Source organism: Nasonia vitripennis, chromosome 5 (genome assembly GCF_009193385.2).
Source record: "Nasonia vitripennis strain AsymCx chromosome 5, Nvit_psr_1.1, whole genome shotgun sequence".
NCBI classification, from domain to species: Eukaryota; Metazoa; Arthropoda; class Insecta; order Hymenoptera; family Pteromalidae; genus Nasonia; species Nasonia vitripennis.
The window spans coordinates 16,302,477-16,314,078 of record NC_045761.1 but is presented as its reverse complement, the minus strand read 5'-3'; the positions used below and the strand labels follow the sequence as shown (position 1 = coordinate 16,314,078).

At 36.5% G+C, this 11,602-nt stretch overlaps 4 protein-coding genes across 7 annotated transcripts in view; 2 read left to right on the top strand and 2 right to left on the bottom strand.

Annotated features, from left to right (window-relative positions):
- Positions 1–350: 350 nt before the first annotated feature.
- Positions 351–3,300, bottom strand: LOC100114542 (ATPase WRNIP1). 4 transcript variants are annotated; one of them, XM_031932950.2, is made up of 5 exons: positions 2,966–3,300; positions 2,264–2,631; positions 1,359–2,163; positions 862–1,089; positions 351–613 (listed from the first exon to the last, which is right to left on the bottom strand). In XM_031932950.2, exons 2-5 carry the CDS (start codon positions 2,609–2,611, stop codon positions 519–521), a joined length of 1,476 nt encoding a protein of 491 aa, XP_031788810.1. In that variant the 5' UTR covers positions 2,612–2,631; positions 2,966–3,300; the 3' UTR covers positions 351–518. The 4 variants fall into 4 exon arrangements, with proteins under 4 accessions (XP_031788810.1, XP_031788811.1, XP_031788812.1 ...); XM_031932951.2 differs by having other exon boundaries at positions 3,104–3,300; XM_031932952.1 differs by lacking the exon at positions 2,966–3,300 and adding an exon at positions 2,823–2,931.
- Positions 468–11,602, top strand: part of LOC100114838 (cytochrome P450 4C1) — a 189,490-nt gene continuing 178,355 nt past the window's right edge. Inside the window, exon 1 of the mRNA XM_031932947.1 lies at positions 468–559. The gene's annotated coding sequence lies outside the window, so the exon portion shown is untranslated. The remainder of the gene's footprint in view (positions 560–11,602) is intronic.
- On the top strand, positions 3,026–5,367 carry LOC100114576 (uncharacterized protein At4g17910). The gene is made up of 2 exons (XM_031932949.2): positions 3,026–3,150; positions 3,240–5,367. The coding sequence occupies exon 2, from the start codon at positions 3,271–3,273 to the stop codon at positions 4,798–4,800; it is 1,530 nt and encodes a 509-aa protein (XP_031788809.1). The 5' UTR covers positions 3,026–3,150; positions 3,240–3,270; the 3' UTR covers positions 4,801–5,367.
- Positions 4,905–8,108, bottom strand: LOC100114611 (EGF domain-specific O-linked N-acetylglucosamine transferase). The gene is made up of 11 exons (XM_001599518.5): positions 7,965–8,108; positions 7,372–7,565; positions 6,954–7,160; positions 6,729–6,877; positions 6,494–6,657; positions 6,296–6,416; positions 6,068–6,221; positions 5,787–5,987; positions 5,594–5,727; positions 5,399–5,501; positions 4,905–5,314 (listed from the first exon to the last, which is right to left on the bottom strand). The coding sequence occupies exons 1-11, from the start codon at positions 7,966–7,968 to the stop codon at positions 5,132–5,134; spliced, it is 1,614 nt and encodes a 537-aa protein (XP_001599568.2). The 5' UTR covers positions 7,969–8,108; the 3' UTR covers positions 4,905–5,131.

Here is an 11,602-nt window from a genome sequence, read left to right as displayed (position 1 = left end):
AGATTTGATTGCAAAAAAGTGGTTTACGGTCACAAAAGTTAGCATGCTTTACTTTAATGTAAAAAACCTAAAATTCGTTTCCGGTTCAAATTGCAGCAGTTAAAACAGTGAAGAATCGGAAAAAGTCATAGTTTCGTGAGCTCGCGATCAGTGCGGTTCGGTGAAAATGTTTTGCGAGTCGTGTCGAAGTTTTTTTCATAAATAGTGGACAATAAATGCTTAAAGGTTTCATTTATTTTTTGTTGTAGAGCTGTGAGACTGGTTTTTGAGAGTACTTGAGTATTTATTAGTGCATAGCCAAAAGAGAGGTTGGGATAATAGTTTGACGCGATTAGTCAAGATGCGAGATATGTTGCTTCGCAGTTTTTTATTCGAGTTTTTATACAAAAAGTATTTCGCTGATCACAAATAAAAGTATGAAAGTAAAAAGGAATGTATATACAATGGAATCGCTAACGGAACGGCACGTTTTTTATTTACAAAAAGATAACCTGCCAGTTCAAGTTCAATCCAAAGCTTTATTCATCGTTAAAGAAATTCATGTTCTCCAAACCTTGAGGTAAGTGATTTTTGTTTAAATTTTCTTCACGTACAATATTTTTAAAATTTGGCCCTGTAAATATAAAATGCATATGGTTATTGAAAATGGTTTTGCGTATATATGAAGTAAAAATAGTTCTAATTGTGCTGTTTTAACACACACACACATATATATATATATATATAAATTTTAATGTGTAAACAGTCAAATAGAATTCCACAAAAATAATAATCGTTAATGGTATTAAATTTTAATAAATAATTAAGTTGCTGTTTAATAACATAAGTAAAATACGAAAAATACATAATGTTTTTATATACCAAGTGTAGCTTTGAGCTTTTTCTGTGCCGACGTATCTTTTATGAATAAGGGAACTTTCGGCTGTGGTCCCTTGTGGTTTTCTATGATGTCTTTTGATTTTTTTAAAGCATTAGATGCTTCTTTTGATTTTTCTGCTCTCGTTAAATAAACAACACATTGTGCTAATACTACATCACATTCTGGCATTCCTATCATTTGGCATGCATTCATGGTATGAACAGCAGTATCTACAATGTTTTTATATATTTTTAAACTAAGTCAATTAAATAAATTAGGTAGATAACTAATTAATTCTATTATTATATATGCTTTTTTATTTTGAAAGTTTTAGTATACTGATAATTAAAATTAATGATATATATTTATGTATCATTTTGAATGTTTTACAGTTTTTATCCAAAGTAAATTAATGAATCTTCAGCCCACCAAACTCATGTTCTATAATGGATCCTTATTAGACTTTGAGTTTAGAAATGAATGTTTGTTTAAAACTTACCCAATGCATAATCGTCTGCAAGACCAATGTCTTCACTTGCTATTCTGACTAGTTTTCTTGCAATATAAACAGGATCTTCACCAGTATCCATTATCCTTGCCAACCAGTATAATGCAGCATTATCTTCATCTGCTACAATAGAATGATGAAGTGCAGAATACAACTGACTAATATTATCACTTTTTTTGCCAGTTAAAGATTGAGCCTTTTCCAAACTGTGTTTGACATCGTTCAAATTTAATTTTATAGGCTTTGAGCTTATGTTGGCATTGGATACTCTCGCTTGAACAGTCATTTCTAATCCACCTAATGCAACTCTTGCATCACCATCACAAGCTTCTGCTAACCATTCTAAAATCTTTTGTTCAACAAAAAATTTAGTATCGGAATCAACTTTGCTTATTATTTCACTCTCTGTTACTACTTCTCCATCCATCATTTTAATGGCTTTCATAAGAATGGAAACTAAATTCTCTTTCTGTAATTTTTTCAAGACAAATACACGGCATCTGCTTAACAATGCAGAATTTAAGCCCGAGGATGGATTCTCAGTTGTAGCTCCAATCAAAATGAATGTGCCTGCTTCTACATGAGGTAGGAAGATATCTTGTTGCAGTTTATTAAACCTGTGAATCTCATCCATAAAAACTACAGTGCGCCGTCCTTGCTTAGCTTGATTCTCTGCTTCTGTAACTGCTTTTCTTACATCATTGATACTAGAAGTAGTAGCTGATAGTTTTATAAATTTCACAGGTATATCAGACAATTTTTTGCTTTCTTGCATTATCACGTTGACCAAAGAAGTCTATAAACAGTTAAGAACATGAATTGTTAGAATTATTTTGCCACTTATCAAATACAAGTTTTAAATATCAAGAATTATTAAAACTAGTTTAGAGACATGCCTTTCCACATCCAGGTGGTCCCCACAATATCATACTTGGAATCTCACCATTTCTCAATAGATCATGTAACAATGTTTTTGGTCCTATAAGATGCGATTGCCCTACATAGTCGCTTAATTCATTAGGCCTCATTTTTTCAGCCAAAGGTGCATGGCTTTTTTTGTTACCAAATGTTTGTTTTGTTTGATCTTTTGGCTTATTTGGCGAAGTAACTTCATCATCGCTGTTTGCATCAGAATTTTCCAATTTATTTTCTTGATTTGGTGCAAATATACTCCTAGTTTTTTTCTGTGGTGGCGTTTGGGTTTTGCCACCAAAGGGAAATGTTCTTTTAGGATTTGATGCCATTGTTTCTGGCTACATTACATCTGAAATCAAAATTTTGTCGTTGTTACTGGTAGCAAATTGAAAAATTTACAGATGTAAATGCAACTTGATAGTTCTGTTGGATATCAATTAAAACAGATGAATTTAAATTTATGCATAGTGCATGAAATTTTCAATGCCAGAAATATTTAATAAATTGACAATGTGGAACAATTTTAAAATGTAGACAGACATTTTTTGTTCATCAATCAAGCAAGTCAAGGTCTTTTTTAGCCAAAAGAAAAAAGATTCTCAGCTTTTTCTACCATCGAAATTCTGATCTTTTTTTAAAAATTTATTTTTAACGAATACGAATTCGTGACAGTATATATTTACACAGAGATGAGACATCAGTGCGTTACTCCGTTGGTACGTGTGAATGGTACAGGCGACAGATGGAGGTAGTATAGTAAAAGCATTCCAGCCGCACAGTATGAGCTTGAGCTGCTGCTCGGCGTATCGGCGAATTCTTACCTCATCCCCGCGATAAACCTCGACCGCCACCTTCTCGAATGTGTAAGGTAAACCGCTCTAGTCCTCTGAATAATTGAATCAAGACCGCAGGTGACAATTGTGTACTGAATAAGTTTGTTGTGTTTTCTGCACGCAGAGTAAATAACCCGCACCCCTTGTCAGCCAAGATGGAGGACGACTACCAGCGCTACCGTCGGCAGCAGGAGGAGGCAGTTTCAAATAATGCCGGGACTTCGGCCAGCGACGTGCTCTTCGCGATTCTCCCCAACATTTGCAGCATTCTGCTGGCTCTCACGTTGATCACGCTAGCCGGGCCGCAGATCAACAAGCAGACTCGTATTTTAATCGAATTTTGCATCACCATCGTACCATGTGTCCTGTGTTGTACAGTGTTATCCGAGAAAGTGATAGCCGTTTCCCAGATCTTCCTGATCGTCTCCGCCGCGAACATCATGCTGACTCTCGCGTGCAAACCCCGAGACTCTTTCAAGGCCTTTCCTGCTAGTCAAAACGCCAGTAAGCTAGGTTTTATCACGAACTTCCGCGCGTTGACCAACATTATGACTGCCGTCTGCATCCTAGCGGTCGACTTCACCTGCTTCCCCAGGAAATTCGTGAAGACCGAGACCTACGGCTACAGTTTGATGGACACGGGCGTTGGATTTTATATAATCGCCAACGCTATCGTGTCCCCGGAAGCCAGAAGCGTCGAGGCGATTCAGAAGACTCCCTTTTTCGAGGGACTCAAGAAGACCTTGAAGGGCTGCGTACCCTTGATAGCTTTGGGTTTAATCAGATTCGTCTCCGTGGAATTGCTCGGATACCAACGACACGTCAGCGAATACGGCGTACACTGGAATTTCTTCCTGACTCTGGCTTGCGTCAAGCTTTTCACGGGAGTGCTTTCCAAAAATTTAAGCTCCAAGTACGCCCTGCCGACGGGACTATGGATCTTGGCGATGCACGAGTACGCGCTGAGTACGAAAGGCTTGAAGGAATGGGTCTTGAGTGACGAGCCGAGGAAAGATCTGTTGTCTGCCAACCGGGAAGGCTGGGTCTCGATCCCTGGCTACGTGGGACTTTACTTGCTGGGAATAGCCTTGGGAAAACTGATACACTCGTCGTATCAGAAAAATACCGACAATCAATTGATTTTCAACATCAAGTTCTCTGGTTACCAGTTTCACATCGAATACACTCGTTCCATGTTTCTTACGATAAAGTTGTACGCTCTCGCCAGTGTGGCATTTTATGCGACTTATTATTGCGAACAGTATTTCCGCATATCGCGAAGATTGGCCAACTCGGGTTACTGTGCGTGGATACTCACTTTGAGTACTTTAGTACTTACCTTTTTATTGATGATAGATGTGATAATGGAATGCATTACTGGCTGTTTGAGAGACAAGAGTCGTCGAAAAATTTCCAAACAATTGCGACGCGATGATTTAAATGCCAAAGAGAGTATTAATATTGTAAAAACTCTCGAGATATTCGAGGCAATCAACGACAACGGTTTGCTATTTTTCCTCTTTGCAAATCTATTGACGGGCACAATCAATATGGCCATGAAAACTTTGCATGCCGATGAACTCCGTTCTTTGACCGTAATCATAACCTATATGGTCGTTAACGTAACTTTTGTTTTGTTGCGCTATAGGGCAAGGTATATTCTCAGTGCCAAAAAGATCAATTAATTCTCACAATAAACTTTTTGATTTCGGTGTAATCTACCTAATACATAAAATACGAATTGATAAGTGAACGTGTATAAAGAAAGTATTAATGCATGCAATTTTTTGTATTTCTTTATAAAATTTGTATATTTATAAAAATTAACAATATGTGTAGAAGATTACTTCACAAACCAAAGCCGTTTTTAACAAATATATTTTGATAGATGCACATTTTTAACAATTGCGTCATAGTACAAACATATAATTTATGCTGTCAACAGTTAACATTGTGATATTTTTTATTGTTAAATACTTAAGCATTATTATAACCTCCTGTCCATTCAAGTGAATGTCATAATTCATCTTGTATTAGTCTTTTGTTAGTCTCTTCGGGTTTGCGTTTTTTTATAAACGCATTGAACGAAGCATGGTTTCCGACGTGTTTCTCTGCTACGGAAACAATTCTTACGAACTCTTCGATATCGAAGCTGTAATTTGTAAATTTAGCATGTGCACCACCGTGAGGATGAGTACCCTATGAAAATGTAAAGAAAATTTTCACTTTAATAAATATGAATCACTAAACAATTGACTATTTTTCGTTTCATAAATATCTTACAGGATCGTGTTCGATTAATTTTTCTCCATCTTCCCATGTCAGATATTTGATACCCTTGAGCCGAGCTAAATCTTTATAACAGCTGGCATCTTCACAGTTATACCTATAAATTGAGATAGATAGTTCGTTAAATTTTTAATATCAATTCGAATCTTTGTAGGATATGAACAATTAGTGATTTCTGCTTGAACTTACAGTTCGAATCCGACGGCCCATTCGGGAAGAAACATGAAATGAGTTAAACCAGCCCCGTGAATGCCGATAAAAATGTCTGAATTCCTCGTGATTTCAAGCTGTTTTTTAAATGGCATATGTTTATTGTAAACGACCTAAAATGATATTTACTTTAAAAATCAGCCACAAACCATTTTCATCCATTACAAATTACCTTTTTTACTTCGTAACGAGGATTCTTTTCAAGAGCCTTTACCAATTCATCCTCGTTTAAAATTCTTCGATACTGTGTATCCCTGCTTAAAAGAGTTACGCGAATTTTTGTATTTTTTCTCACGTGCAACGGTATGCGCAGCCTATGCAAAACGTGATCTGAAAATGCTGTGAAAAGTCCACTCTTTTCACAGCCATATATCTACAAAAGATTTAAAATTTTATTTAATAAGCTCATTGTTACAAACAAGATTATTGTTTTAAACAATCATTCAAACTTACGAGTGGTGTATTATAGAATAATCCGAAAATCATTCTTGGTAATAGTGGAAATACAACGTTTTTAAAGCAGACAGTTTCCCCTCTAAATGTCTTCAGATCCCAGAGAGGGTTTTTTGTAAATACTTCAAAAGTATCTTGAAATGCAGATCGGTAACTACAAAATCAGTAAATTTTTAACATTCATATTTTTAAACCAAGTTTTTTATTTTTAGCAAAAGCCTAAAATACCTGTAGCTTTCCCAAATCATGATGTGATTGTCGGTATTAAATACAGTTGGATGTGAAAGATTCACATGCAATGAAGCGTACAAATTGAAAAAATCACAGAAATGATGATACATATTTACAGCTATAGAGAAATGGTAAAATTACTATAGACGTTATTTCATATATAATTATATGTTCTCAAAGCTTAAATGTATATACCTGCATCAATTTTTAGAATATAAGTAGGTTTCTCAATAATAACATCACAGTTACCTTCCACTATGGGTTTACGAGGTAGTTTCTTGAAATTTCTTATTTCTGGGCCCCATGATTGCAGAGGACTAATGTGGTCAGCATTATATTTCAGTCTTTGTTCATGTAACCTACATAAAAATATTGCCTATGTGAAAATTCATACAAAGAACAAAATAAATTTCATTTAAATTAGACTCACGTGCAATAACCTCCAACCTGTCCCTCTTTCAAGACGTCCATTTTATACCTTATCGGCTCTTTTCTATTAACAAGATCAGTAAAATTAAGCAATATATTTCGTCCGCGACAAAATCTCATGTGCTCAGAACATTCTAACGATGAGTCATCCTGAAATGTACATGTATAATAAATTACAATTAAATCAATTTTATTGATTTAGAAAATTTAAAAAAGCAATACTAACTATGAATAGCGGCTCGCATAATACCATCATTTCTTTTCGCTGATCTCTTATGTATCCAAAATCACCTTGTGTATAAAATGTGTCCAACTGAGCTTTTTTAGTAGCGACCCAGCCTTTATGGTCTCCAGGACAGCGAGGAGAAGAAAATGCATTTTCTAGTGTACATCCTAGTTCATATCCCCAACACGCTTTTTTGTCTAAATAATCCTATCAAAACAATTTTTTTTTAAATTAAATTTTTAAAAACGTTTAACTAAACAAAAAAAAAATAATGTGTGTTCTTGTTCTCAACATTTGAAGTTAAAATGCATTAATTTCATATCCTTATAAAATTTAATAACAATATTTTTATGATATTATATATTTATAATTATATTGATCAATTTATTATATGTATCGAGCATACTTTTTTTCTTACTTTATATGGACATTCTGAATCCTTCCGGCATTCGTCGGCCAGCGCAGGAAACGAATTAAAATAGTACTTCAGATGACTCTCCGGCAAGTCAATATTTGAATAATTACCGGCTTCGGCATTTCTTAAAATAATAAAGAGATTCAACATCCAAAAAATCTTGAAAAAATGAATCCACGCCATTTTCGTACCCGAGGCTGAAACATACAAAATTTATGTGATGAATATAATTTTTCCGGTATACAAAAACGGTAAGATGATATAAACTGTGTAGGCCACCTGCCTCTGACTAGGAGGTGCACGACCTCTATATTAATGTATGAATATACTCGGCCACCCACATCTTGTCTACAGTTTCATGTATACGTGGTTAAAGTACGGATAAAATAATAATTTATGAACTTGAGTTAACATTAATAATAAGCTTTTTAAGACTTGAAATATATTTGACAGTAGGGAGTGTGAGTAAATGTCAAAATTATGTTTATTTTCACATATCTTGTAAATACACGTGTGTCGAATGTACCGCCGATAATGCAGGACAAAATACACTGCAAGATCCATCAATTTTAGAAACCACGATAAATATTACTTACTCATTTATTCGATCCCTTGATTATTTTGTAAATTTTTAAATATGCGCCCCACTCGGGAGCACTAAATTGAGGCCCAAAAGTGTTCATTAGCATTTGGTTTACGAAGACGCTAACGTCTAACTGTTTTCACTTATTTGACTGTGTATAGGTACTGTGTTTATTCAATATGGCTGTCAAAAAGTGTAAAGCGCCATCTGTTATGAACTTTGAAAACTTTGACTCTGCTAATAACTTCGGATAAGAATGCAATAAAATGAATATAATTTTTCAGAAATGATTATAAAAAATATATACTATACAGCGTTTGTTTTTCTTTATTTGGATTTTTTTTTATTTATCAATTTACCAAATGACGATAAATTATCTTTAAGTGGTAACTAATGCATACCTGCGTAGTTAATGTTCTACATTATCGATAATGTTACACACATTTCCTACTATGAACGTTAATTTTCAAATCAACGATACATTTACAGAACTATCAATATAATTAAAAAATTTTCAAAATTATTAATTTAACACGTCGATCAAGTGTATGTTTGGGAGAGGGGCGTAGAAGCCATACGGATAATTTATTTCAAAATATGTATATTGTATGCTGGTCTTCACAAACTTTGGCTTTAGAAGGTGCTAGTATGTTTACATTATTAATCAACAACAAGGACAAAGCACTGTGTCATTTACAATTGTTACTTTCATACCCCACTTCTTTGACACACACACGCACGCACGCACGCACACACGCATACACATCCAGACAGAAGACACATTTATTTTCCAAAGATACTATATCTTTATTTTATTCATTTATTGTTTACCAGAGTACAATACAAGTAAGTCATCAAGATCAAAATCGACTACAAAACAGCTCAGAACACATTTCTAATATATTTTTATGGCACTCCTAAATTTATTATCGCAGTGATTCCTTAATACTATTTATTTATAAAGAATTTATTGAATTGAAGAATTATTTTATTAATATAAATACACCTTTTTCCATTAATAGTACCAAAATTCCCAGTATCCATGCCCCCCCCCCCCCAGTAGCATATAAAAAGGAAAATTAAACTTCTCTATTTTAGAATGGTCACTTGAATGTTTCGTGGCCAATCTTCTGGAAATATATAACCAAGTCATAGTCATAGTCATATTGGGCGAAGGTGAACTACACCGGAGTGTCCCGGTACCCACACCAGTCTCATCGCGTTGTGTTCTGCCAGTGATTCCAGCGCCTGTCTGCACCTTAGCTTAGTACCTCTTTTGAGGAGATACTGATACTGTCCAGGGCCATGAGAGCTGCCCTGCTATCCGAGCAGAAGCTTACAGTTTTTTGTTCTGTGCCTCTCTCCAACAGCCATTTAGCAGCTTCTGTAATGGCTCTGATTTCTGCCTGGAACACCGTAGCATAGTGGTCGATCGAGCACACAATTTCTTACGTGTCTCCCTTTTCCCAGGCACCTGCTCCTACACCGTTCTCATTTTTTGAGCCATTTGTATACCACACCACACTGTTTTTGAGGAGTGCATGTGAACCTATCTTCCATTCTTCCCTTTCTGGGATTATGATCGAGAACGGCTTAGAGAAATAAATTCTTTCCGCCATTCTGTCATAACCTCTTTCTTCCATTAGCGGCATTACTTGTTTCAGAAGTGCCGCATCCTTGAAATCCGAACAGTTCGTTGATTCCGCTATTCTGCAAAACGTCCTGCACGCATTTGCCCTTATTACCTTGCCTAGTGGAGGGAGTTCCAACAGTCTTTCCATAGCGACGGTAGGTGTCGTTCGCATGGATCCTGTGATTTCTCCCATGACCAATCTTTGCACCCTGTCTAGTGCCCTTGAGTGAGTTATCAACTCACACTTGTGGCCCCATGGGTGAGTCTTGGTTTTATGATTGCGTCATATAGCCATCTCACTTTATCCGGTTCTAGATCCCAGGTATTGCTAAAAGCCCTCCTGTAGGCCCAGAAAGTGCCTATCGCTTTCTCACATTTATCTTTGATATGTTTCCCCCAGTTGAGTCTGGCGTCGAGTGTGACTCCCAGGTATTTGACTTCCTTTATCTATTTCAGGGGAACTCCATGGAGTTGGAGCTCTTCCATCGGCTTGGTTTTATACCTGTTCGTACACAGCATGAAAATAAATTTGTTAGGGTTAATCCCCAGTTTTACTTTATTACACCATTTCTCCACCAGACCCAGTGCGAACTGCATTAGGCCTGCTAGCACGTCCTCGTCGTCGTCCCTAATCAGGATGACGATGTTGTCTGCATATGCCTGTACGTTTATACCAGCCTCGTTCAGGATGCAGAGCAAGCTGTCCATCACCAGGCACCATAGTGTCGGTAACAGTACCCCTTCTTGTGGGCATCCCTTCACCACTCCTTTGCAAGAGTATGCTCCCCAGGCAGCCACTATCGTCCTGGTCCTCAGCATAACGCTGATCCACCTGGCGACAGTTGCTGGTATTACGTGCTCCTCCATACCTGCTGAAATTGCCTCGCCGGTCGTGTAATTGAAAGCCCCTTTGATGTCTAGGAAAGCCACCAATACCAAACCCCTGTTTTTCATGCCCTTATGAATGAAGCTGACCGCGTCCACCAACGCTGTGTCCACTGACTTTCCTGCCTGGTAGGCATGCTGTTTGCTGTGCAGCGGCGCTTCTACTAGTGATGACTCCTTAATATATCTGTCAATCAGCCTTTCCAGGGTTTTGAGTAAAAACGAGGTCATTGTGTCAAGTCCTTTGCGACCGCGTTATGTATCTTACCTGGTTTCGGCAGGAAAGCCACCCTCGCCTGCCCCCAATACTGATTAAAATTAAAGAGCTGAACACAAACTCTACAACATATAGTAAAATACAAATAGTAAAATTTACTTTGAAATACTGCAGAGATTTTGTTTTATTTTCTGTTAGATTCTTGTCTTTGTCCGTAATTCTGTCCTGTAGTCTGGGGCCGGAATCTGGAGTGAACTATTTCTTGCTAAAACTGCTAGTCCTTAAACGATTGTAAACCTTAATAATAAAAAGTGTAATAGTGGGCTTTTTAACGCTATTATCTTAAGACTGACCCGGAAAAGGTCTAATTGAGGTTAGGCCAGCCGTTAATGCATAAAGTCAGCCATACAGTCCGTAAGCATCAAATTGCGATGGATCGAAGAAACGATTTACATCGATTACGATCACATCACTGCATCAGTAAAGGCAGAGGCCAGTTATGCGATCCGTCGCGGCCCTTACTGAGCAGCATTGTTTGACTGCAACGGTATCGCATACTGCTACTGATCTTCTTATTTATAGGACTGATAAACTCAGTTATTGGATATGACTGAGTCGTATCTTAAACGACTTAGCAATGTCTTACAGCTGTTACAATTATTAAGTTGCCACATTTTTTTTTTGTAAAACTAGCTAAATCCAGCATAATTTACTTCATTTTTAGCTATACCGGAAATGGATTCCAAAAATTTTTGCTGCATTTATTTCCTAAGGATCATGTACTCTACTTGTAAGTTATATTTAGTTATCAAAGATGAAGTTTATATTAAGAAAATTGTAAAAAAAGTAGAGTTTAAAGTGAGTAGCAATGCGTTCGACTCGAATGCACGTAGAGCAGGATAAACGACTGCTTTTA

Bases quoted from the DNA above. Each gene is read 5' to 3' on its own strand.
- LOC100114542 (XM_031932950.2), bottom strand. From the start codon at position 2,611: ATGGCATCAAATCCTAAAAGAACATTTCCCTTTGGTGGCAAAACCCAA. The intron at 2,164-2,263 runs GCATGTCTCTAA...AACTGTTTATAG, and splicing joins GACCACCTGGATGTGGAAAG to ACTTCTTTGGTCAACGTGAT. The intron at 614-861 runs GTATATAAAAAC...TTATATTTACAG, and splicing joins AAAGCTCAAAGCTACACTTG to GGCCAAATTTTAAAAATATT.
- LOC100114576 (XM_031932949.2), top strand. From the start codon at position 3,271: ATGGAGGACGACTACCAGCGCTACCGTCGGCAGCAGGAGGAGGCAGTT.
- LOC100114611 (XM_001599518.5), bottom strand. The intron at 7,161-7,371 runs GTAAGAAAAAAA...TTGTTTTGATAG, and splicing joins ATTCAGAATGTCCATATAAA to GATTATTTAGACAAAAAAGC. The intron at 5,728-5,786 runs GTAATTTGTAAT...ATATCATTTTAG, and splicing joins CTCGTTACGAAGTAAAAAAG to GTCGTTTACAATAAACATAT.